The sequence below is a fragment of the Esox lucius genome, chromosome 5 (genome assembly GCF_011004845.1).
Source record: "Esox lucius isolate fEsoLuc1 chromosome 5, fEsoLuc1.pri, whole genome shotgun sequence".
Taxonomy (NCBI): domain Eukaryota; kingdom Metazoa; phylum Chordata; class Actinopteri; order Esociformes; family Esocidae; genus Esox; species Esox lucius.
Window position 1 is genome coordinate 17,793,957 of NC_047573.1, and position 25,104 is coordinate 17,819,060.

A 25,104-nucleotide genomic window follows, 5' to 3' on the forward strand; every position below is an offset into this window, starting at 1 on the left:
AAAAAAATGGTTCACGAGTAAACAAATCTGCCAAGCCAAACAACAGCAAAACAACTGGTTCATGAGTACACCGGCCTGCCAAGCTAAACAACAGCAAAACAACTGGTTCATGACTACCCCAGCCTGCCATGCTAAACAACAGCAAAACAACTGGTTCATGAGTACACCAACCTGCCAAGCTAAACAACAGCAAAACAACTGGTTCATGAGTACACCAGCCTGCCAAGCTAAACAACAGCAAAACAACTGGTTCATGAGTACACCAGCCTGCCAAGCTAAACAACAGCAAAACAACTGGTTCATGAGTAAACCAATCTGCCAAGCCAAACAACAACAACACAACTGGTCCATGAGTACACCAATCTGCCAAGCTAAACAACAACAAAACAACTGGTCCATGAGTACACCAGCCTGCCAAGCTAAACAACAGCAAAAAAACTGGTTCATGAGTAAACCAATCTGCCAAGCCAAACAACAACAAAACAACTGGTCCATGAGTACACCAGCCTGCCAAGCTAAACAACAACAAAACAACTGGTTCATGAGTACACCAGCCTGCCCAGGGACAACAGTCGAAACTACACCAGTCAATGTGAAACAGCTTTTGATGTCTTCAAGATAGGGTTGATACATGGAGTGCCATCCAAGTATCATCAATCAACCATGAGTTAGGAAGCTTGATTCACCATTCAGATACAAAGCTATGAATCTGCCTATAAAAGAGAGACTAAGAAGCCTTGTAAAGTATATCCACTAATAATGCCAGTTTGGCAATGTTTTGGAGACTGGAAAACCACCAGAGACCATTAAAAAACAGCTATCCCCAGTGGAGTTAGAAGCTACTAGTTTTATTCCAAGACTAGAGGACGAGACTCCAAGAAATGAGTAGCCTCATGCAGTATTTACACACACAGAATTATTTATCTTGTTCTTTTACACGCTGGTCACTTTGCAGAACCTAATTAAAAATCAAGCATCCCTCTAAATAATATACAGATGTAAAATCAAATAATTGTAAAATAGTATAAGGGAACCTTGGCTCTAGCTAGAATTCCTCTCCTCTAATGTCCTCTCGTTATGTTCCCTCCCTCAGAAGCTCAAATAGAGGGTGATGATATTTGTCCTGTTCCATGCGTGTGTATGCCTATCCCATCAGACATTATCTACAACACAAGAGAAATTAGGGCTAAGTATCTTGCTCATGGGATTCGAACTAGCCAACTTTCTATTACTCGCTCAAAGCTCTAGCCGCTAGGCTACTTGCCACACCTCTCTATCGCTCTTGTCTTGTTCCACTCCTCCTGTTTCCCACCTTTTCCTCTACTCACCACAGTACGTCCAGCTCTTGCCCATCTCCCCTTCCTCTCTGGGCATTAAATACCAACACACCTCTCTCCTCTCCTCCTTACGGTCCTCCTACCTGTCTGGCCCATCCCAGTCCCAGGAGGCAGGTAGAGTCATGCTTCTGGCTAACGCAGAGCTGCGGCAACCTGGATTCACAACCACATAATATCACCCTCAACCCCACTGGTGAACCTCCGACCCCACGTGGACCTCCGGTACACAGCTACAGAGAACAACGGAAGGGTCAATTGTAGGCTAGCTGAGGCTGAGCGCTGTCACACATTCACTGGTTGCTGATGTTCCTCCATTCTTCCCAGAGAGTGTTAATCAAACTTCCAGGCAAAATGTGATGGTCCTCAGACCAGATGATCTACATGGATAATGTGACATCTAGAAGAGTAGCAGGCTAACCAACAAAATTATCTTTCTCCTGCTGACCTGAAGACTTTTTGATGTACTCCAACAGGCTTTCAATTCAACTGAAGATTAGCTCTCTGAACTCAGAATCCCCATCAGTGCATCCTCCTTTAGGAGCATACTCTTTTTAGTTTCTTAGTCTCCAGGCTATAACCTGGGACAAGTATTCCGTACTTCTCCAAACCATCTTCTTCCTGCAGAATGCTCTCTGTCGTTTTCCTTTTCAGTGAACTCACTTGCTCTTTGAACTTGATGTTGTGAGGTGTTCCTGCCGATATCTCCAGACCAAATCTTCCATGTGTAGCTGCCTGATCCTCAGTGGTCCGCTCTGCGTGAATCTCTGTCCCCACCTCCCTACCACACTTCTAAAAGCCTCTCCCTCTCTCTCTTCCTCTCTCTCCCTCCCTCTCTCTCTCTCTCCCCCTCTCTGTTTAGGGAGTGTGTGTAAACAGGCCAATGCTCCCACTAACATACCGGCACTGCCCAGGAAGACAGATTAAAAGGAGAGGAAAAACAAGGGAGGTTGTAAAATATCAGTCAGAGGAGGAAGGGTGCAGGGACCTGTCTCAACAAGACAACAGGGGAGAGAAGGAGAGAGAGAGGGAGAATGATAGGAAAAGAGAAATAGAGGGAGGGACAGAGGGAGAGAAAAAAGGAGGGAGAGGTTGAAAGATAGGGAGAGAGAGGGATACACAAAGGGATGAAAAAAACGGAGAGAGAGAAAATGAGAGGTAGACATGAAGACAATGGGAAAGAGGGAAAGAGTGACACAGGGGAAAAGGGGTGAGAAGGGGGGAGAAAAGGGTGAGATAGAGGTGAAAAAGAGAATGAATGCACTGCAAAGTTATGAACACTGCCCCTGAAAAATACCTTAGGGTTGTCATAGGTTTAGCAAGGTATTCTGTGTTGTGCCTGGTCAGTGCGATCAAGCTAACGCCTAGGCTTTAGCTCAGCAGGCTAACACAATCATGTGTGGTAAGCGACAAGTTCATACTCAGCAAGTCATATACAGTGTAATCATGTCCATAAACATTGTCATAGGCGTGAGAATAGCTATGTGTCAATAAAATGGTAGCATTGCTGAAATTCCCATCCCTCTTACAGGCCTTGGCTTGTCGGTACCCCTGAGCATGTTACTGTACCATGCTATTCATATAGCCCTCCGTATACACACAGTGTTGGTGGCAATGTGACAATATTATAACTAATCCCAACTTAACCTTAACCTAACCGCAATCTCAATAACCTAACTTTTATGCATAAACATAACCTAGCTCCAATGTCGTTCCCATACACTTCCACCCAAATTGCCTTGGGACGAGGTTAACTTATCCTTAACGCCTAACCCTAAATCTAACTGATAATACTTAAACCTACATGTAAACACTATGACCAATTGTATGTTTTTCCCTAAACCTAACTCCTAAGCCGAAAATCGTGTTTATCCTAAGACCTGCCAAAAAACTTTGTGGGGAACGATTTGTCAGGTTTTATAATCTTTCTTGGGACTTCAGGTCATCACATGTACACACAGACATGGATCGGTACTTATCATACCGCTGCACACGCTTAAGGAATAACATTCACCAAAATGTCCTAACATTACATGAAAAGATGGTGACAAGACTAGACTTTTTGCAAGTTCTAACTTAAAACATTTGTTACATTTAGGGTTAGGGTTACATTTATGGTTATGTTTAGGAATGAGAAATGTGACTTCGTTTACAGACTACCTTAATAGAACCATTTCCCAAAATGTCCTGACATTACATGAAAACATTAAACATGGTGAAAGGTCCAGATGTTTTGCCAGGTTTAGGCTTATGGGTTTGTTTTAGGCTGATGGGTTACGTTTAGGGTTATGGGTTTGGAATAGGCTGATGGGTTCCGTTTAGGGTGGAACCCCTGCATTTAGTACATTTGTCTACCCTGCCAAAGGCAAGAAAACAGCAATATCCAAAACAGTTTCTCAGGGTATTAAGAAGCAAAATAGCCCCACAACAATATACTGTATATCCACACTCCACAGTGGGAATTAGGTAATTTTCCTTCTATGCCAAACCCACTTCAGGTGTCTGTATTCTGTAGCGGTGCTCCATGGAGAGCTTTAAAACTCACACCATCCTCTACACTGGGCGTGGGGTCAAAATACACTGTTGGCCTCTTCTAAAACTTCACAGCTCCAATAGATTTACAGCTATTGTTTTTATAGCAATTGCCAAATTTATTATGGTCAGCAACCATCTATTTTTAATTGTGTGCTCTCAGATTTTTCTCATGTTGATAGATGTACAAGATAGTTTGGCATGTTATCACCTCAAACATAGAAGAAACAAGATAGATATATTAAATTCAGTTCATAAGAATTTCTAGCAGTACCAAACATGCATTGATTGATAAATATTAAAGCTTAGATTACTCTCATATTTGGAGAGTAGAATTAAGCTGTTAAACAACAATAACATTTTTCAAAGCCTTTTATGCTTATCTTTCAAAGGGGACCAATCGTTTTGTCTCTATTTCACTGACAAATCCCCTCTCTCTGCCGACTCCAGGAAGTAATGAAAAAGAAAGTGGGCTTATATGTGAAGAGTCATGGATAATGTGCATGAGGATTACGCATGAAATATCTACAGTGGGGAGAACAAGGAGAACAAGTATTTGATAAGTATTTGATCACCTACCAACCAGTAAGAATTCCGTCTCTCACAGACCTGTTAGTTTGTCTTTAAGAAGCCCTCCTGTTTTCCACTCATTACCTGTATTAACTGCACCTGTTTGAACTTGTTACCTGTATAAAAGACACCTGTTCACACACTCAATCAAACAGACTCCAACCTCTCCACAATGGCCAAGACCAGAGAGCTGTGTAAGGACATCAGGGATAAAATTGTAGACCTGCACAAGGCTGGGATGGGCTACAGGACAATAGGCAAGCAGCTTGGTAAGAAGGCAACAACTGTTGGCGCAATTATTAGAAAATGGAAGATGTTCAAGATGACGCTCAATCTCCTTCGGTCTGGGGCTCCTTGCAAGATCTCACCTCGTGGGGCATCAATGATCATGAGGAAGGTGAGGGATCAGCCCAGAACTAGAAGGCAGGACCTGGTCAATGACCTGAAGAGAGCTGGGACCACAGTCTCAAAGAAAACCATTAGTAATACACTACGTCGTCATGGATTCAAATCCTGCAGTGCACGCAAGGTCCTCCTGCTCAAGCCAGCACATGTCCAGGCCCATCTGAAGTTTGCCAATGAATATCTGGATGATCCAGAGGAGGAATGGGAGAAGGTCATGTGGTCTGATGAGACAAAAATAGAGCTTTTTGGTCTAAACTCCACTCGCTGTGTTTGGAGGAAGAAGAAGGATGAGTACAACCCTAAGAACACCATCCCAACCGTGAAGCATGGAGGTGGAAACATCATTCTTTGGGGATGCTTTTCTGCAAAGGGGACAGGACGACTGCACCGTATTGAGGGGAGAATGGATGGGGCCATGTATCACGAGATCTTGGCCAACAACCTCCTTCCCTCAGTAAGAGCATTGAAGATGGGTTGAGGTTGGGTGTTCCAGCATGACAACAACCCGAAACACGCAGCCAGGGCAACTAAGGAGTGCCTCCGTAAGAAGCATCTCAAGGTCCTGGAGTGGCCTAGCCAGTCTCCAGACCTGAACCCAATAGAAAATCTTTAGAGGAAGCTGAAAGTCCATATTGACCAGTGACAGCCCCGGAACCAGAAGGACCTGGAGAAGGTCTGTATGGAGGAGTGGGCCAAAATCCCTGCTGCAGTGTGTGCAAACCTGGTCAAGAACTACAGGAAATGTATGATCTCAGCAATTGCAAACAAAGGTTTCTGTACCAAATATTAAGTTCTGCTTTTCTGATGTATCAAATGCTTATATCATGCAATAAAATGCAAATTAATTACTTTAAAATCATACAATGTGATTTTCTGGATTTTTGTTTTAGATTCCATCAGTCACAGTTGAAGAGTACCCATGATAAAAATGACAGACTTCTACATGCTTTGTAAGTGGGAAAACCTGCAACATCGACAGTGTATCAAATACTTGTTCTCCCCACTGTAAATGCCCTGAATTAATAAGCACCTTAGACAGTACAGCCCCTTTGGTTCTGTTTAGCTTTGAAACAAGATCCACAAAGAGGTCTATGTTACACACTCAGTTTCAAAAAGGTCTACGTTATACACTAAGTATCAGAGAGGTCTGTTATACACTCAGTTTCAGAGAACTCTATGTTACACATGCAGTTTCTGAGAGGTCTATGTTATACACTCAGTCTCAGAGAGGTCTATATTTTACACTCAGTCTCAGAGTGGTCTATGTTATACACTACATTTCAGAGTGGTTTAAGTTATACACTCAGTTTCAGAGGTCTATGTTATACACTCAGTTTTAGAGAGGCCTATGTTATACACTCAGTTTCAGAGAGGTTTATGTTTCAGAGAGGTCTATGTAAAAAACTCAGTTTCAGAGAGGTTTAAGTTATACACTCAGTATCAGAGAGGTCTATGTTTTACACTCAGTTTCAGAGAGGTCTATGTTTTACACTCAGTTTTAGAGAGGTCTATGTTTTACACTCAGTTTCAGAGAGGTCTATGTTATACACTTCAGGCAGTAATTGAACCCTGTGACTCTCTTACTTGATAATTTGTTTGGGGATGGACGAGCGGCGGCGGGTGACTAGTTTGGGGACACAGGAGCGCCTGCGGAGTACAGACACCCTCCGGAGACCCCGCTGGCCCTTAGGAGGGACTGTGTTGACCCGCTTGAAATGCACCCTCTTCTCACTACGCGCGCGCACACATGCGCGCACACACATACACACACACACACACACAGGGGGAGGCAAAACCAGAAAGAGAAGAAAAAGAGTGGAAAATAAAGAAGATGAAAAGAGACCAGGTTAGTCCATATTAACTGGAAGAATGAAAGAAAGAAGAGCCAGTTAGTCAATTAGTTAGTCAGTCAGTTGGTGTTATTTGAGATATTCAGAACATGCAGAACACAGGCAGCAGTGGGGAGTAAAGCAAGGAGAGTGGAAGATGTAACACTTGTGTCTGTGTGTGTGTGTGTTTGTGTGTGCGTAGTTTTACCTCTTGATAGTCTGTGTGATGGAGGGCAATGGAGGTCGGGAATAGTTGCTTGGGTCAAAGGTCGCGATGCCTGATTGTGTGTTGTCACCGGGCATGCTCACACTGCGCAAGACCCCCGACCTCTTCACTGGCTGCAACACACATCAGACAACCAACGTAAATAGTAATTCAATAGCAAAATGGAATAACTAGCTGTTCTCCATCATATGCTTGTTGTATTGCATCGGCACTGAATCTGCAGTGACTCTGTATTACCTCTGTTTTGATTCTGTATTGAATCTTCCTTGACTATGTATTGAGTCTGTATTAACTCTACATTGACTCTATTACCTCTGTTTTGATTCTTTATCAAATCACCATTCAATCTGCCTTGATTTTACAGGAATATTTTTTATATGTCTCTGAGGTTACAGTAACTGTGCCCGTATATGCCTGTGTCTATCTATTTACATGTGTAACATAAGGCGAGTGTGTCATTACACCTGCATGAATGTGGAGTGCTCATCCAGAGACAGCTGGGGGATGTCCACTCTGAGCCACGGAGGTTTCTTCCTCTGCAGACTACTTCTTCTGCTCTCCTGGGGCTGGCCGGGATCAGCCATGCTCTCTAGCGCCCCCTACCGTGCGACGCCTGCCAGCTGGAGACAGGGGGAGAGATGCAGAGGGCTGAGACTACAGAGCACACACACAGCCATGAAACCAATCAGAAGCAAAGAACATGGAGCTGCTGTAGGGAGCAGTTATCTTTCTTAGGCACGTTGCTAATTCTAGTACCAGCCTTGCTGCCTGCCAACTCTACAGACAGACAGACCCTGCCCTTCCACAACGCCCGCGTGGCCATGTCGGAACCAGCCTCGCGTTTAGCCTGTAGAGCACTCTAGGTCTGTGGCCCAGGTCACCTACGTTAGTCTTCTGTTGTCAGGTAAACAGATCAACGTGAAAATCTAATTTTCCAAAAACAAAAAGTTAACCTTTGAAAAGAGCAGCAACACACAGATTCATTTGAAAAGAGAGTCCAGCATTTGTCCCTTTGACAGTGGATGAGGATGATCTAGGAGTTCCATGGATTCAAATAAGGGAAGGATTTGTAGTACCATTGTCTCTCACAAGGGGGCATGGATTGTCACCACAACCTCCCTTCATCCAATCCCACACAATGTTGGATTTACATTAAGACTTTTAACTCAGTCACCCCATACTTTTGGCTGATGATGATCACACACACAGTTTATGTCTATTTAACAAGCTGAATCACCCCCCCACCACCACCACCACCACCACCACCGCCCCCTCCTCCCATAACAGCTGCATCAAAGGAAGTGCCTAAATTGCTACAAGTATAATTAGGGGCTCCATTTGATATTCACTATTGAGGAAGCCTGAATTGGGATACTGTCCAACCACACACAGATAGGGGTGTTTTTTTTTGCCTTGTATGGACTGGAAACCCAGAAGTCCATGTTGCCTACAGTATACCCTAACCCTAAACCTTCCCCAAACCTTAACCTAACCCTTAGCTTGAAATTAACCTCAATAATCAAACCTTTAGCCCCCCAAAAATATTAATTAGCTCCAATAAATAAATCAATATGGCAGTCAATATATTTTCTCAGTGATTTCTTTTTTTCGTCAACCTTTCCATCGCATCTAAACTTCTTAGAAATTGTATAGAATCATGTTCATTTGGGAGCATGTTCTTTTGAGTTTTGGGCTTTGAACGTAGGTTTCGCTCATCTGAAGCGAGCTGTCATCTGTAAATAGTAGCTTACGTTTCTTGTGGTCGGAAAAGGAAATCCTCTCAAGTTCAAAATGTAATAGCACTGGAAAGCAACGGTACGTTTCGCTAATCAATATACTCTTTGAGCTAGCAGACCACCATTTTTTAAAGAAATGTATGGTCTTAAAAATTTCATATATGGAAATTATTTAGATAAGTTGCAGTTCATGAATTTCGACTTGCATGACTCTCTGGACATCATGTAATAAGTGATCAGTCTTTTTTTATTATTTACCGGAAGGCAAGAAAGCTAGCTATCTTTCTAGTAGACTAAGACTAAGATCTGTCATTTGTAACACAAATAACCAACTACTGCAAATATTAATTTCCCATTAATGACATGCTAGCTACCATTTGTATGTCACTAATAATCATCATGAACATTGATGACTTGATCAAATGATTACTCGGTCAAAGAAGATGTTTTTCAACATTACTGTTGGAAATGCCGATAATTGGTTTGAGATTAGTTATGTTCAATTCTTCGGTTTCAACGGTTTCACAGTTTCATGTTTGTTTGGTTTTGAAGTTAACGTATTGCAACGTATTCTGTTCAGAGGAAGGGAGATGTGGTTCCTGAGGTAGGATTAGTAAAAACACTTTGTGTCCAAAGCGTCAGGTTTTAGTGTCTTTATGAAGACCCATGGTCCCCTCATGTGCAGACAGACCTGGACCTCACAGAAACAGAGCTTGTGGACTCCTGGATTGGAATACCATCCACACGCACCCATACAGCAGCCCAACCACGATTAACACATACAGTAACGCAACCACACCTAACACATACAGTAACCCAACTACTACTAACACATACAGCAGCCCAACCACTACTAACATATACAATAACCCAACCACTACTAACACATACAGTAGCCCAACCACTACTAACACCTACAGTAACCCAACCACTACTAACACCTACAGTAACCCAACCACTACTAACACATACAGTAACCCAACCAGTACTAACACATGCAGTAGCCCAACCACTACTAACACATACAGTACCCCAACCAGTACTAACACATACAGTAGCTCAACCACTACTAACACATACAGTAGCCCAACCACTACTAACACATACAGTAGCCCAAACACTACTAACATATACAATAACCCAACCACTACTAACACATACAGTAGCCCAACCACTACTAACACCTACAGTAACCCAACCACTACTAACACCTACAGTAACCCAACCACTACTAACACATACAGTAACCCAACCAGTACTAACACATGCAGTAGCCCAACCACTACTAACACATACAGTACCCCAACCAGTACTAACACATACAGTAGCTCAACCACTACTAACACATACAGTAGCCCAACCACTACTAACACATACAGTAGCCCAACCACTACTACAAGTTGTACCACTCTCCACAAAGGCACAGGGCATGACTAATAATTACATGGCAAACAGATAGTTTGCCTTGTGCCAAGATATGATCTTCATGTAAACCTTATTCAGCAGGGTGGTCTTGGCTGATCACCAGTCAGGCATTAAATTAGCATTTGGATCCTGTCCCAGTCAGCGGTGAGTGTCTGATCTAACTATGTTCTGGAGAGAAAGAGCCAACATTAAATACCACTTAAACAGGAGATGATTAGAAGGACATCTGAATAAAGCATCTGTAAGACTCAGTAGACGAAATCCCTTTCAGGAGCTGGATGTTTTTTTTTTTTTTATTATCTGGAAGAAATCAGTCTTGCCATGAAATAATTAACAGAAAATTATAATCTCTTTATATGGTAATTTCACCCTTCTGGCTGAATGTCTAGACTCAGTGAAGCCCAGCAGGCAGTGTGGTATTCAGTACCCACAGAGACATACTAGCCAGCCAGACACTGACACTGGGCTGTTTCCAAACCAAGGGATTTTACTGTAAGAATGAAAAACAAAAGAGAAACTCGTATTTCTACCTCATCTAGCTACATTCTGCCGATCACTCTGTGGTTGGTTCAAGAACGCTATGTGCCCCTTTTAGAGACAGAGAGAGTAAACACACTCCTACAAATAGCATCACACCAGAACAATAAGACCACATCCTATGGCTATGCGCCGGCTACAAACACACATACACACACACACACGTAGTTGCAATGCGGTTAAGGCTTAAGTCAAAAGTTTACAGTACGAACATTAAAATTGAACTAACCGGACATGAAAAGAACAGAAGAACTCCCTTCTCTCATCTTAATTTTGGAACACCATACAAAACACACCTACACAGAGTTATTCTCACATTCCTCCATCCATCTGTCTTTCTCCCAGTCATTCTTACATCTGGGTGTGTGCACGCATGCGTGTGTGTGTGTGTTTGTATGTCTGCGCACGCTTGTGTGTGTATGACAAGCAGATTAAGGTCCAGTGCACAGACTTTAATCCCGCAGTGGACCACATGATAGTGTTGTCTGTTAGCCCTGGATTGGATTGGTGTTGTCATCAACATCCAACATTTCCAGGAAGTTGGTGTTGATTTCCCTAAGTAACATCATGGATGGATCTGGAAAGGCCAAACTGGATCTTCTCACATGCTGTAAAGTTGTGAGAAAAAGTGCGCCCCCTGGAAAGTTGTCTTTTTTTGTACATACTTGGACACAAGGATATGTAATCTTTCCTTCAACACCAATGACAGATAAAGGCAAACAAAATGTAACAAATTACACTGAAATATTATACTTTGCAATCATTTAATTATTAGAAATCTACAGAGGCCGATCTACATCCCCAGCTTCAATATCTGGTTTTGCCCCGATTGGCCGAAATAACTTAATGTAGCCGTTTTCTGTAGCTGTCTATCAGTCTCATACATACATACATACTGGGAGAAACGTTTGCCCACTCTTCTATTAAGTACTGCTTCAACTGTGACATGTTCCAGGGATTTCTTGCAGGCACGGCCATCTTCATTTCCACTCTCAGCATTTTGATTGGATTGACACCTGGGCATTACGCAGCCTTTCAATAATCCTTCTTTTTGAGCCTTTCCGCTGTAGCTTTGCTGGTTTATTTTGAACCTTTTTCAAAAGACCCACATTCGGTTTAGTTTTTAGACAGGTGGCCTCATATTCAACTTAAGAATTCTCAGGTACAATACGGAATTCATGGTTGACCTGGTAACTTCACCAGGCCCTAATGCCGCAAAGCAGCCCAAAAACCATAATGCTACAAGCCTCAATGCATTATGGCTGGTATGAGGTTCTACTGTTCAACGGCAGTGTTTCGTTTTGGCCAAATGTGCCTTCTGGTATTCCAACCAAACAACTTCACCTTTCACCTTTGACTCATTGTGCATGCAAGAAATCACACTATTCAGTTTTGGTCTAAGTGTTGTCTGGCAAATGTCAGTTGTGACTTGATTGTTCTTTTTTGAGAGCAGAGGCTTCTTCCTTCCTTACCTCCCATGTAGACCAGGTTTGTGCTGTCTCTTTCTGAAAACTGACTTATCGATATACACTCACCTAAAGGATTATTAGGAACACCTGTTCAATTTCTCATTAATGCAATTATCTAATCAACCAATCACATGGCAGTTGCTTCAATACATTTAGGGGTGTGGTCCTGGTCAAGACAATCTCCTGAACTCCAAACTGAATGTCAGAATGGGAAAGAAAGGTGATTTAAGCAATTTTGAGCGTGGCATGGTTGTTGGTGCCAGGCGGGCCGGTCTGAGTATTTCACAATCTGCTCAGTTACTGGGATTTTCACGCACAACCATTTCTAGGGTTTACAAAGAATGGTGTGAAAAGGGAAAAACATCCAGAATGCGGCAGTCCTGTGGGCGAAAATGCCTTGTTGATGCTAGAGGTCAGAGGAGAATGGGCCGACTGATTCAAGCTGATAGAAGAGCAACTTTGACTGAAATAACCACTCGTTACAACCGAGGTATTCAGCAAAGCATTTGTGAAGCCACAACACACACAACCTTGAGGCGGATGGGTTGCAACAGCAGAAGACCCCACCGGGTACCACTCATCTCCACTACAAATAGGAAAAAGAAGCTACAATTAGCACGAGCTAACCAAAATTGGACAGTTGAAGACTGGAAAAATGTTGCCTGGTCTGATGAGTCTCGATTTCTGTTGAGACATTCAGATGGTAGAGTCAGAATTTGGCGTAAACAGAATGAGAACATGGATCCATCATGCCTTGTTACCACTGTGCAGGCTGGTGGTGGTGGTGTAATGGTGTGGGGGATGTTTTCTTGGCACACTTTAGGCACCTTACTGCCAATTGGGCATCGTTTAAATGCCACGGCCTACCTGAGCATTGTTTCTGACAATGTCCATCCCTTTATGACCACCATGTACCCATCCTCTGATGGCTACTTCCAGCAGGATAATGCACCATGTCACAAAGTTCGAATCATTTCAAATTGGTTTCTTGAACATGACAATGAGTTCACTGTACTGAAATGGCCCCCACAGTCACCAGATCTCAACCCAATAGAGCATCTTTGGGATGTGGTGGAACGGGAGCTTCGTGCCCTGGATGTGCATCCCACTAATCTCCATCAACTGCAAGATGCTATCCTATCAATATGGGCCAACATTTCTAAAGAATGCTTCCAGCACCTTGTTGAATCAATGCCATGTAGAATTAAGGCAGTTCTGAAGGCGAAAGGGGGTCAAACACAGTATTAGTATGGTGTTCCTAATAATCCTTTAGGTGAGTGTAATGGGCATCCATTATCCATGGGCGTCAATAATCTGTCTTCTGATGGCCTTGGATAGGTCTTTTGATCTTTCAACATATACCCATATAGTTGAAACCAAACCAGACCTAGTTTAGAATCATTATGGGAGGAAGGAACCTCCCAAGTTACTCGCAATTTTTTTTGTAATCGTTTGCACCTGTTTTCATGCACTTGATTTAATTTGACGAAAAATTAGGGGTGTACTGATTTTTACAGCATAAGGAAACTGCATTTCTGTGGATTTTAATTGCATACATTTTTGTGATGTTGCCTTAATCAATGAATGTGGAATTGGAATTTAGCTCAAAAAGCCTCCAAATACATGAGTTAAATGAACATTTCCATTGGGTGTACTTACTTAGTCCCATGACTGTAGTAACACACCTCTGTATCAACTACTTCGGCATGTTTTACATGCATGGACATATTCCCTTGACACATCTCTTTGAAATGAAACATTAAAGACGTCTCTACTGGCCTGTTGGCTGCTCTCATGACAGTGAAGACCTGCTGTATCATATTGCTGTATCAGGGGTTGAACTGAGCTCATCTGGCTCCTTACAATATCTAGTTCTATAGCCTTTCACTTTACAAACCAACTATTGTCCCGATCTTGGTCTTTTTTGCCTTCCTTAGGTGAGATGAGAAATGCCAAGCAAAATGTTTCTGATTATTGCCCACCCAAAAGCGTTTTGTAAAGTAATTAAAAAGACTGTGAATTACCAGATGTTGTTTTATGGGAGCTATCTGTACTTTACTGTACTATATGACAACTTTTACTACAGAAAATAATTTACATTTCTAGTCCCTCCATTTCCCCTATTATTATTATTTGTAAGGTAGTTTTTCCAGTACTGACTTTGGCTGATAATTAATTCATTGATTAGAATGTACTTACTTCTAAGCTGTGTGGTTGTTCCATGTAGATATCTTAAAATCTATGCAACAACTGTAAGTGGCTCTGGATAACACCGTCTGCTGAATGACTAAACGTTTAAACGTAAAAATATTTGTGTTATCTTTATGCTGTATGCATCCTGGGAAAACAAAGGGCATGGTAGTTACCAGAGGGATGATATTTCCTCACTCGTCTCATGTACATGGGTTTGTGCATATCTAATTTGTGAGAAAAACGTGACATTTCATATCCTGAGTTATTTTGTTTATTAATTATCTCTGAGATGAGCAAATTAAAAGCATTTTAGCTCGGTGTTTCAAATGCCTGTATATCTCTGTGAGCCCTTCATCTGCTCTTAGATAAGTCCTAGTTATGACATCACCCAAGCGGGTTCTGATCTGTGCCAGATGTTACAGTCATACAGTACCTCTGCTTACATACTGTATGTGTGTGAGTGCTTGCCTATCTCTGTATGTGTGTTTGTTTGTGTCATCCATTGATGGATGACATAATTTTGTCACATTCTCTCAATTCCTTTCTGTGAGCAGTTGTGTGTCCTGTGTGTGTGTGTGTGTGTGTGTGTCTTTTCCGGGGCTTTCCATGGCTTTTCTTGACTAAAACAAACACTTGCAACAGCTGCAAAAACATGATGACAAAAGAGGAGACAACAGATTAAACCGCAACAGAAATAAAAAAGGAATCATTATAATGTGACTAAAAACAGGGTGATTCAACCGGGGGCATAAGGGGGCCAGATCCGTCCCATTTTTCAATTTAAGTTGGCCGTTTGAATGAATGAATTTGATGGAGATCTTTTCCACACGTTTCATTATTAAGAAATACCAGATACTATAAATTATTCTATATACACTAAATTAATCTATTTCCAATAACATTGTAGATACCTTGGTAATGGCACTACCTGCCCCTCCTAATGGAATATCCCTTTTTGGAGCAGTGGGTACTGCGCCCACCTGGGGAGCTGAAGGTCTTGGGTTTGAGACAATATAATATATATAAAGTTCATCATTTTTTTCACTTTTAGCTACATTTCCATTGGATGTCTTTTTTTTTGCACTCCTCATTAGAATATTCAAGTGAATGGGTAGGTGTGTAAACCTTTGACTGGTACTCTAGTTAAAGAGTTCCTTCACTACAGAAGGGAAAGAGATTGCACTAATTTGCACAGCATCAAGTAAACGGTGTTCTTAGTTCATCTCATTACCATACTGGGAAGAGAATTACGCATTAGAGATTCCAACCAGAGGTCACATTTGAGTTTACCTCCACTCTGGTTGATCCAAAATGATCTGTATACCTAAAAAAACACAAAACCATAAAAGTTTAATCTGGTATTATTGGTCCATTCTTTACCTGATCCTCAGGCCAAGTGGACACGGAAAGCGGAACATCTTTTGTCTAAAGCCTTCCTATAGCAAAGCTTCATCCACATACATGTGTATCCTCAAGTAAAGAGAAAGGCTCTAGTGGGGCTCCTGAATGGCATGGCAGTTAGTGGCGTCATTACAAGACCAAGGTTTGAATCATGCTTGTGGACGAGGGCAGTGCAATTAGCCAGCCAGGAGATTGGCAATAAAATATAGTTGCCTTGCCTTGTCACGCTCTAGTGACTCCTTTTTTGGTGCTTGGGGATCTTTAAACTAAATCGAGGTAGAAGAACGGACAGTGTGTTCCTTCCAGCGTGGAAGGATTCCCGATTTAAACTTACAGGTTGAGGACGCAGTTTGATAAGTACCAGAATGGGATTGGATTGATTCAGGAGACACACTTGTATCATGAAACTGAGGAGAAAACAGAAGGTCTCTAGTGTGAACTCTTCAAATGTGTCATCTATAATGCATTATGTTAACACATCTACAAGGCATTATCTGTGTCTAGGAAACTAGAGGCTGAATCCTCTGATGGCTGAGTTTTGAATTCCACAAACCACCAAGTTTCCACAGACCATTCTCCACCTCCACCAGGGTTAGAAGTTAACCATACCAGAAGCCCTGCGGTGCTCTTTACAGAAGACTAAGAGCATAGCTTCAACTTATCTTCTTCAGGACTTTGATCAGTATAGGTTGTTCTCTAATCCAGTCGGCTGTTTGATAGTCATGGCACAACGCCTGGTTGGCTGACGCTTTGTGGTGCACATGCTCGGAAATACTGCACATTCCTCCAGAGGAGGTCAGGCCGTTCCGCCCCATTTTGGCCCACTTAGTTCTGCTTCTGGTGGCAGGAACTGTGACCATATGGTGTTGCTGTACAGCTCAAAAAAGCAAACTCGATGCCAGCCTGACTCTGACAGGCGGTGTTCGGGAAACTCTGTCACTGTCATGGAGAATCGAGGCATGGCAAAAGTTTGTCTGATTTCATAATAAGCGTTTCCATCAGAATAATACAATTATTGAAAATGTCATCAAATATTTACACATAAATCAACTAAGACAAAACAATGAATAGTATTGGTCATTCTTTGCCTTGCGAGTTATTGGGCTAGTTCAATATTGTGAAGTATGTCAAAATCACAGATATATGTACAGGCTTGAAGCTTGCTATGCTGAACAAATTCTACCAACAGAAGCGGTCTATCCAGGTACATGTTTGTATCTATCAAGATTCTTGTGAATGCTGCATTGTAGAACTGTAGCTAGTAAATGTAGGAACATCCCAGCCCAGCTGGAACTCTGCGTGTTAGTCTGACAGCATGTGTAACAGGCAGGTTATCCGCCCGGATCTCAGCCCTTCAGGAGATTACCTGGCCAAGGCTCAGGAGAGGAGAAGAAACAACATGAAAAGGAAGAAAAAACCTGACATGGGTGGAAAGAATGACATATTGAAAAAGACATGAGATGAGAAAAAGCGTTTGAGAGAGAGAAAAGTGAGAGGCAATTCTTCAGGGAGCCTCCATCCATCCCTCCCTTCCATATCCATCTCCTGAAATGCCCACAGACAACTCATTGTGTCGAGGCCTCAGACCCCCTCAGACCTCCTGGTGCTATGTCTTTTACCCTGGCTAACTCACCTAGCAGAGAGTATTTCTCATTCTCCTGCTAAAAAACATGTCATACCCATTAACATTGTTTCCAGTGCATAAACACACTAAAGTGTGCTTCAGCAAGAAGTCTGCAGCTATTTAAGGTGATATGTTTACCTCTCGTGAATAGTTATATTGGTTGTTTGCTAATGACCTGAGGATGATGGCCTTAAGCTAGCCAGCTGGGTATAATGTAGGTGAATTAAAGATCCTGTGCTAATGAGGACAGAAAAAAGAAAGAAAAGCACACAGAAGATGCATTATACTGTAAATGGGCTTTATTCCTTAAACCCACATGCACAATATCAGAATGCTTCTAAATGCATTGCTTGTACAGTTAGGACTGGAAATAATTGGACACTGACTGAAGTATTATTTTGGCCAATTACCAAAATATATTCAAGTTCCAGTTACATAATGAATATGGGCTTAAAGTGCGGCCTGTCAGCTTTAATTTGGGGGAAGGGTTAATGAATTACAGCTCCTGAATATGTAGCCCCCTCTTTTTCAATAAATCTAAAGTAATTGGACAATTGACTCAAAAGCTGTTTCATGGACAGGTGTGGGCTATTCCTTTGTTACTTGTTCTTTAATAAAGCCAGGTGTGGCATTCACATTTGGAAGGTGTTGCTGTGAATCCACAACATGCTGTCAAAGGAGCTCTCAATGCGAGTGAAACAGGCCACCCTTAGGCTGCAAAAATAAAATCAATTTGAGAGATAGCAGGAACATGGAGTGGCCAAATGAACAGTTTGGTAAATCCTGAGAAAAAAAAGAACCCACTGGTGAGCTCTGCAACACAAGAAGGCCTGGAAGACCACGGAAGACAACAGTGGTGGATGTTCGTAGGATCCTTTCCTACTATGGTAAAGAAAAACTATTTCACAACATCCAGCCAAATGAAGAACACTCTCCATGAGGTGGACACATCATTATCCAAGTCTACCATAAAGAGAAGACTTCATGAGAGCAAATACAGAGGGTTCACCACAAGGTGCAAACCATTCATAAGCCTTAAGAATAGAAAGGTGAGATTAGACTTTGCCAAAAAACATCTAAAAAAGCCAGTCAAGTTCTGTAAACTGCATTCTCTGGACAGATGAAACTAAGATCAAACTGTACCAGAATTATGGGAAGGCTTGGAACGGCTCATGATCTCAAGCATACCGCATCATCTGTAAAACATGTTGGAGGCAGTGTGATGGCATGGGCATGCATGGCTTCCAGTGGCACTGGGTCACTCGTGTTTATTGATGCTGTGACAGAAGACAGAAGCAGTCGGATGAATTCTGAAGTGTATAGGGATATATTGTCTACTCAGATTTAGCCAAATTCAGCAAAGTTGAATGGACGGCGCTTCACATTACAGATGGACATTGACCCAAAACATACTGCAAAAGCAACCAGGAGTTTTTTAAGGCAAAGAAATTGAATATTCTGCAATGGCCAAGTCAATCAACTAATCTCAACCTGATCGAGAAAAACAACTGAAGACAGCTGCAGTAAAGGCCTGACAAAGCAACACAAAGGAGGAAACCCAGCGTTTGGTGAGATCCATGCGTTTCTGACTTCAAGCAGTCATTGCCTACAAAGGATTCTTGACCAAGTGTTAAAAATGAAATATTTATTTATGATTGTGTTAATTTGTCCAATTACATTTGAGCCCCTGAAATAAGGGAAATGTGTTGAAAATATTTGTAATCCCTAAACGTTTCATACAATATTTTTGTTCAGGTTAGGGTTAGGGTTAATTGCATCTCTGTTGCATTTTAATTGCATCTCTGTTGTTTCATTTCAGATCCACTGTGGTGGTGTACAGAGCCAAAATTATGTCCAAATACAATTGTGCTCAAAAGTTTGCATACCCTTGGAAAATTGGTAATATATGTACCATTTGTAAAGAAAACATGAGTGAGCAGGCAAAACATGTCTTTTATTTCTTATGGGATTCACATTCACCTGTAGGTCATAACAGAATGGCACAATCATCAAACAAAACATGGCAACAAAGAAAAAAATTAAATTCAAACCTAGGAAGAATACTCAGAAATTATGTTTCATAAAAACTGAATGGATAAATGACTTCCAATATCTCACCATGGCATATCTAACTGCCAGGAAACCCTGAAATAAAAAGTGACAAGTAACTGAAAAAGACTGGGCAGCTGAGACAAGCTTCTGGTTGCCAGTTTGTCCTTTGTTGAACAAAGAGTTGATGACAGAAACCCAGAATAAAAGGGTAAGGACAGAGTGAGGGAAAAGTAGAGTGGCAGGGAGAGTGGAGAATAGGAGAAAAAGGAAAGGTCAGACCTGCGACAAGCGTCCCCACGAGGGAAGACACAGTAGAGTCGGTTGTTTGGTTATCTCTCCAACAGCCATTGAATAAACAGCCTGGGAACGTAATCACTACTACCCATCAGTCTGCAGACTACCATCTAAACTGCACGACACCTTTTCCCACACAGACAACTATGGTTTTCCCCTCACCTGCCAAAAAACATGACACCCAGATATCTACAGAGACTGTGTGGAACCAGCTCAGGATGGAATGCCATTATGGGATGGAAGTGAAGTCTGTTGACAGTGAACCGCGACATAGCTAAGATACTACAGCCGCTATTACCAAATAGGTGAGACAGCACACTCGCTAAGCTACTATAAGCTTAATGGAGCCCAGTGTCATCCAATCACATTGTCATCCTACGTTAGGTTGGTTGGCTATTTTTCAGCAGGAACGATCCACCTGTACCTTGCGCACTAGCCAGATAGACAGCACTCCTGTAGGCCTACTACTTCTTACATGGCGCTCCAATCCCCAGCTTCTCGTCTATATAAGGAACAGGGAGTCATCTGGAATGTGGGACTGCAGCCTGGTCTACCTAATGGTGCAGAAACAATATAAGTGCTGCATTGCCATCACGATCATTCTACCCGCTGCCCTTGGAACATGCCAGAATCAACCTTTTCCCTCCCATTCATAACACAGAACGAACACACGTGTCAGATATTGAGAACTGAACCTTGATGATCCACAACCCTTGGACGCTGCCATTGGACATGATGCAACGTTAGCAGTATAGCAGCTGTCATTTATTTCAATGGAGGTATTCCTTAACGGCTGACGGCCACCATGGATGGCTCTAGTGGGGCTCTTAGCTGACACACTCACGTTTCACTGTAAATGAAAGTCATAACGGCAGTAAATGTGCTCCACTTCTCCACTTCACAGAGGTGGTTTTAATACTGATACTCAGTGTCTAATGCCTGACTAATCTGCAGTGAGACCAGGGGAGACTTGGCTGCTAGTGCACCTCTCAGATTACAGTCGGTTACAAGCCTTGTGACTGACTTTATCACTACTTTATTTAATTAATAAAATTAATAAAACTCCAACACCGTCATGCTCTAAGGGCATTTTCTCACTAGAAAATGAGACACATACGCAACAGACATTGTGTCAAAGGCCCCACAACTTTCTGATGTCTGCTGGGAATAAGACAGATGACAGATCTTTAGATAAGTTGCATAGTTTAATTTGAAGGCTTAGAGAAAGACAGAGACAGTCAAAGGCAGGCAGACAGACGTGTACCAAAACAAGTGCAAATTATTAAGAAATCATTAGAGGGTATCTGGGGTGGCACCAGCCGTCCAAAAAGATTCGAAATGTGGTCTATTTTCTAGACCGAAGGAGAGTCCAAGAGAAAGAGTGAAGTAGTCAGTCTCTTTATGGAAGGCTCCTTTTGTCTCCGCTGGCTGGTGGAAGTGAAGCACATTGTCACAGTAGATGTGTTGCCTTTAGTCTGCTCAAATGAATAGAGCTCCTTATGGCCCATTAGCTTGCTGTGAACTGGAGACAGAACAGCTTCCTCTGTTGGCTAGCACTGGATAGAAAACCCAAACGGTAATTGCAAACAGATGCTCTATTAGAAAGAAGATCAAAAAAGAGGGAGAAAAAAAATATACTGAAAAGGATATTTCAAGAGGAGAATGAAGAATGCCGTAATTGTGGCTTAAATGTAGCACTTAGTCTATAGGCTGGAGTCCCCATGGAAAACTACAGCCCTTGGTGACAGCAGTGACATCATCCTTGTTAATTGACATCAAGGAAAGTCATTTTCCATCCACTCACTCAAGTTTGGTGATACCTCTGTGAGGGAATCTAGCATCTACTCCACACCTACATTTCAATTTCCTTTAGTCCCCATTGCACACCGAAGAGCGATAGAGGTTCAGACCTCTGAGTTTAATGAGTCTTTAATGAGAATTTTTGACTGTTGCAGAGAACTGGGTGAAGACTGGAGGTGATTGACCGACTGGAGGTGATTAACAGACTGGGGGTGATTGATAGACTGGATGTGACTGATCAAATCCCCAAGATAAATCTGTTGTTTGGTTCTTGAGAAACCCAACAGTTAACCCAAATTACTCCAGTATGTACTGTAGGTCTGGGTAAGAGCGTTTGCCACTAATACCATTACCAATTCACTACGACCACAACTAACAATGCAACTACTTCTACTAGCACTACCAATCCACTACGAGCACCACTAACAATGCAACTACTAGCACTACCAATTCCAATGCCAACATAAGCAACGCAACTACCTCTACTACTACTACTACAACCAATAACAACACTAACAATAATAGGACTACTGAATCAGCTCTTATTATTTATTGTTGTTTAGGGACAATGGAAACTGTGCTATTTTATTTTTCTTAGTGCTGCTTTTGACACGATTGATCATGCCATCCTTCTTGACCGTCTTAAACTAGAAATTGGCATTCAGAGTACTGCTCTAAAGCTATTTACTTCATATTTAAGACACAGGACATTTTCTGTAAATATTGGGAACTTCGTCTCCTCTTCTGCATCAATCACCTGCGGGGCACCTCAAGGCTCTGTCCTAGGTCCTATCTTATTCTCGTTATATATGCTTCCCTTGGGCTCCATCTTTCAGAAATATAACATCTCTTACCATTACTATGCTGATGACACTCAGTTGTACCTTCCCCTGAAAATTCATGAAAATAAATCCCTGAAATCACTCTCTGATTGTCTTAGAGACGTTAAATACTGGCTAGCTAAATACTTTCTTCAATTAAATAATACAAAAACAGAAGTTATTGTATTTGGCCCCACAGATTTCACCAAGGTTATTGTTAATAACTTAGGGTCCCTATCCAACAATGTACATAGCTATGCAAAAAATATTGGGATAATTTTTGATAAACAAGTAAATGCTGTTGTCAAGAGTCAGCTTTTTCCAACTCCTGGCCATTGCCAAATTGAAACCCATTCTTTCCTTTAAGAATTTGAGACAGTTATTCATGTGTTCATTTCCACCTGTCTGGACTATTGTAACTCTTTGTACATGGGAATATGTCAGTCTACCTTGTCCTGCCTTCAGCCGCTAGGTTTTTAACAGGTACAAAAAAGAGAGAAAGCATCACTCCTGTACTGGCCTCTCTCCACTGGATACCTGTTAAATACAGGTTTGATTTTAAGGTTCTTTTATTTGTTTTTAATGCCTAACATGGATCAGCACCCTCCTATATTTCAGACCTCCTTAGCCAGCACTCTTCCTCAAGGACCCTTAGGTCATCCAACAAACTGCTTTTGTGCGTTCCACGGTCACGTTTGAAATTTAAAGGAGATTGTGCTTTTTCTGTTGCTGCTCCAAAGTTGTGGAACTGCCTACCTTTATATATTAGGTACTCTACTAGTAGCAACGTTTTTAAATCCCACCTTATGACCTATCTTTTTTATTTAGCATTTGAGTCTGCAAATGGATAAGAAGTTTTGTTTATGTTTGTCATGTCCTATAAATATGTTTAGTTGGCTATATGTTTTGACCGTACAGCACTTTGTCGAAATAAATTGTTTTTAAATGTGCTTTATAAATACATTTTACTTGACTTGACTACTAAAACTACCACCAAAACCAACAATAATGTGACTAGTTCTAGTACTACTGCTACTCCAACTACCTCCTATATCAGCAGCAATTTTGCAGATGACAGGTCAAGATAGATTAAGAGCATTAGGGTTATTATATACAGGTGCTGGTCATAAAATTTGAATAACATCAAAAGGTTGATTTATTTCAGTAATTATATTTTAAGTGTTTATTTCTTTTAATTTGGATGATTATAACAGACAACTAATGAAAACCCCAAATTCAGTATCTCAGAAAATTTTTATATTGTGAAAAGGTTCAATATTGAAGACACCTGGTGCCACACTCTAATCAGCTAATTAACTCAAAACACCTGCAAAGGCCTTTAAATGGTCTCTCAGTCTAGTTCTGTAGGCAACACAATCATGGGGAAGACTGCTGACTTGACAGCTGTCCAAAAGACGACCATTGACACCTTGGACAAGGAGGGCAAGACACAAAAGGTCATAGCTAAAGAGGCTGGCTGTTCACAGAGCTCTGTGTCCAAGCACATTAATAGAGAGGCGAAGGGAAGGAAAAGATGTGATAGAAAAAAGTGTACACAGTGCCAAAGCTACCAGTACCTGGTTTAAGGACCATGGTATCCCTGTTCTTAATTGGCCAGCAAACTCACCTGACCTTAACCCTATAGAAAATCTATGAGGTATTGTGAAGAGGAAGATGCGATACGCCAGACCCAACAATGCAGAAAAGCTTAAGGCCACTATCAGAGCAACCTGGGCTCTCATAACACCTGAGCAGTGCCTCAGACTGATCAACTCCATGCCACGCCGCATTGCTGCAGTAATTCAGGCAAAAGGACCCCCAACTAATTATTGAGTGCTGTACATGCTCATACTTTTCATGTTCATACTTTTCAGTTGGCCAACATTTAAAAAAATGTTGGTCTTTTTTACTGGTCTTAAGTAATATTCTAATTTTCAGAGATACTGAATTTAAGATTCATTAGTTATCAGTTGTAATTATCACAATTAAAAGAAATAAACATTTGAAATATATCAGTCTGTGTGTAATGAATGAATATAATATACAAGTTTCACTTTTTGAATGGAATTACTGAAATAAATCAACTTTTTTATTATATTTACATTTTATGACCAGCACCTGTATATACACTCACCAAAAGGATTATTAGGAAAACCTGTTCAATTTCTCAATAATGCAATTATCTAATCAAATGGCAGTTGCTTCAATGCATTTAGGGGTGTGATCCTGGTCAAGACAATCTCCTGAACTCCAAACTGAATGTCAGAATGGGAAAGAAAAGTGATTTAAGCAATTTTGAGCGTGGCATGGTTGTTGGTGCCAGTCGGGCCGGTCTGAGTATTTCATAATCTGCTCAGTTACTGGGATTTTCACGCACAACCATTTCTAGGGTTTACAAAGAATGGTGTGAAAAGGGAAAAACATCCAGTATGCGGCAGTCCTGTGGGCGAAAATGCCTTGTTTATGCTAGAGGTCAGAGGAGAATGGGCCGACTGATTCAAGCTGATAGAAGAGCAACTTTGGCTGAAATAGCCACTCGTTACAATCGAGGTATGCAGATTTGTGAAGCCACAACACGCACAACCTTGAGGCGGATGGGCTACAACAGCAGAAGACCCCACCGGGTACCACTCATCTCCACTACAAATAGGAAAAAGAAGCTACAATTTGCACGAGCTCACCAAAATTGGACAGTTGAAGACTGGAAGAATGTTGCCTGGTCTGATGTGTCTCGATTTCTGTTGAGACATTCAGATGGTAGAGTCAGAATTTGGCGTAAACAGAATGAGAACATGGATCCATCATGCTTTGTTGCAACTGTGCAGGCTGGTGGTGGTGGTGTAATGGTGTGGGGGA

The 25,104-nt window shown here is 41.7% G+C and overlaps 1 protein-coding gene across 6 annotated transcripts in view; it reads right to left on the reverse strand.

Moving 5' to 3' along the window:
- The window catches only part of rhbdf1b (rhomboid 5 homolog 1b (Drosophila)), a 46,323-nt gene that overhangs the window by 16,179 nt on the left and 5,040 nt on the right, over positions 1-25,104 (reverse strand). For 2 of the 6 annotated variants that reach the window (XM_034292477.1, XM_034292479.1), the window contains exons 2-4: positions 7,361-7,516; positions 6,879-7,009; positions 6,426-6,572 (exon numbers count right to left, since the gene is read on the reverse strand). In XM_034292477.1, the coding sequence (XP_034148368.1) occupies positions 6,426-6,572; positions 6,879-7,009; positions 7,361-7,480 (398 nt within the window). In that variant the 5' untranslated portion in view covers positions 7,481-7,516. The other 4 variants (XM_034292478.1, XM_034292480.1, XM_034292482.1 and 1 more) reach the window with 4 other exon arrangements.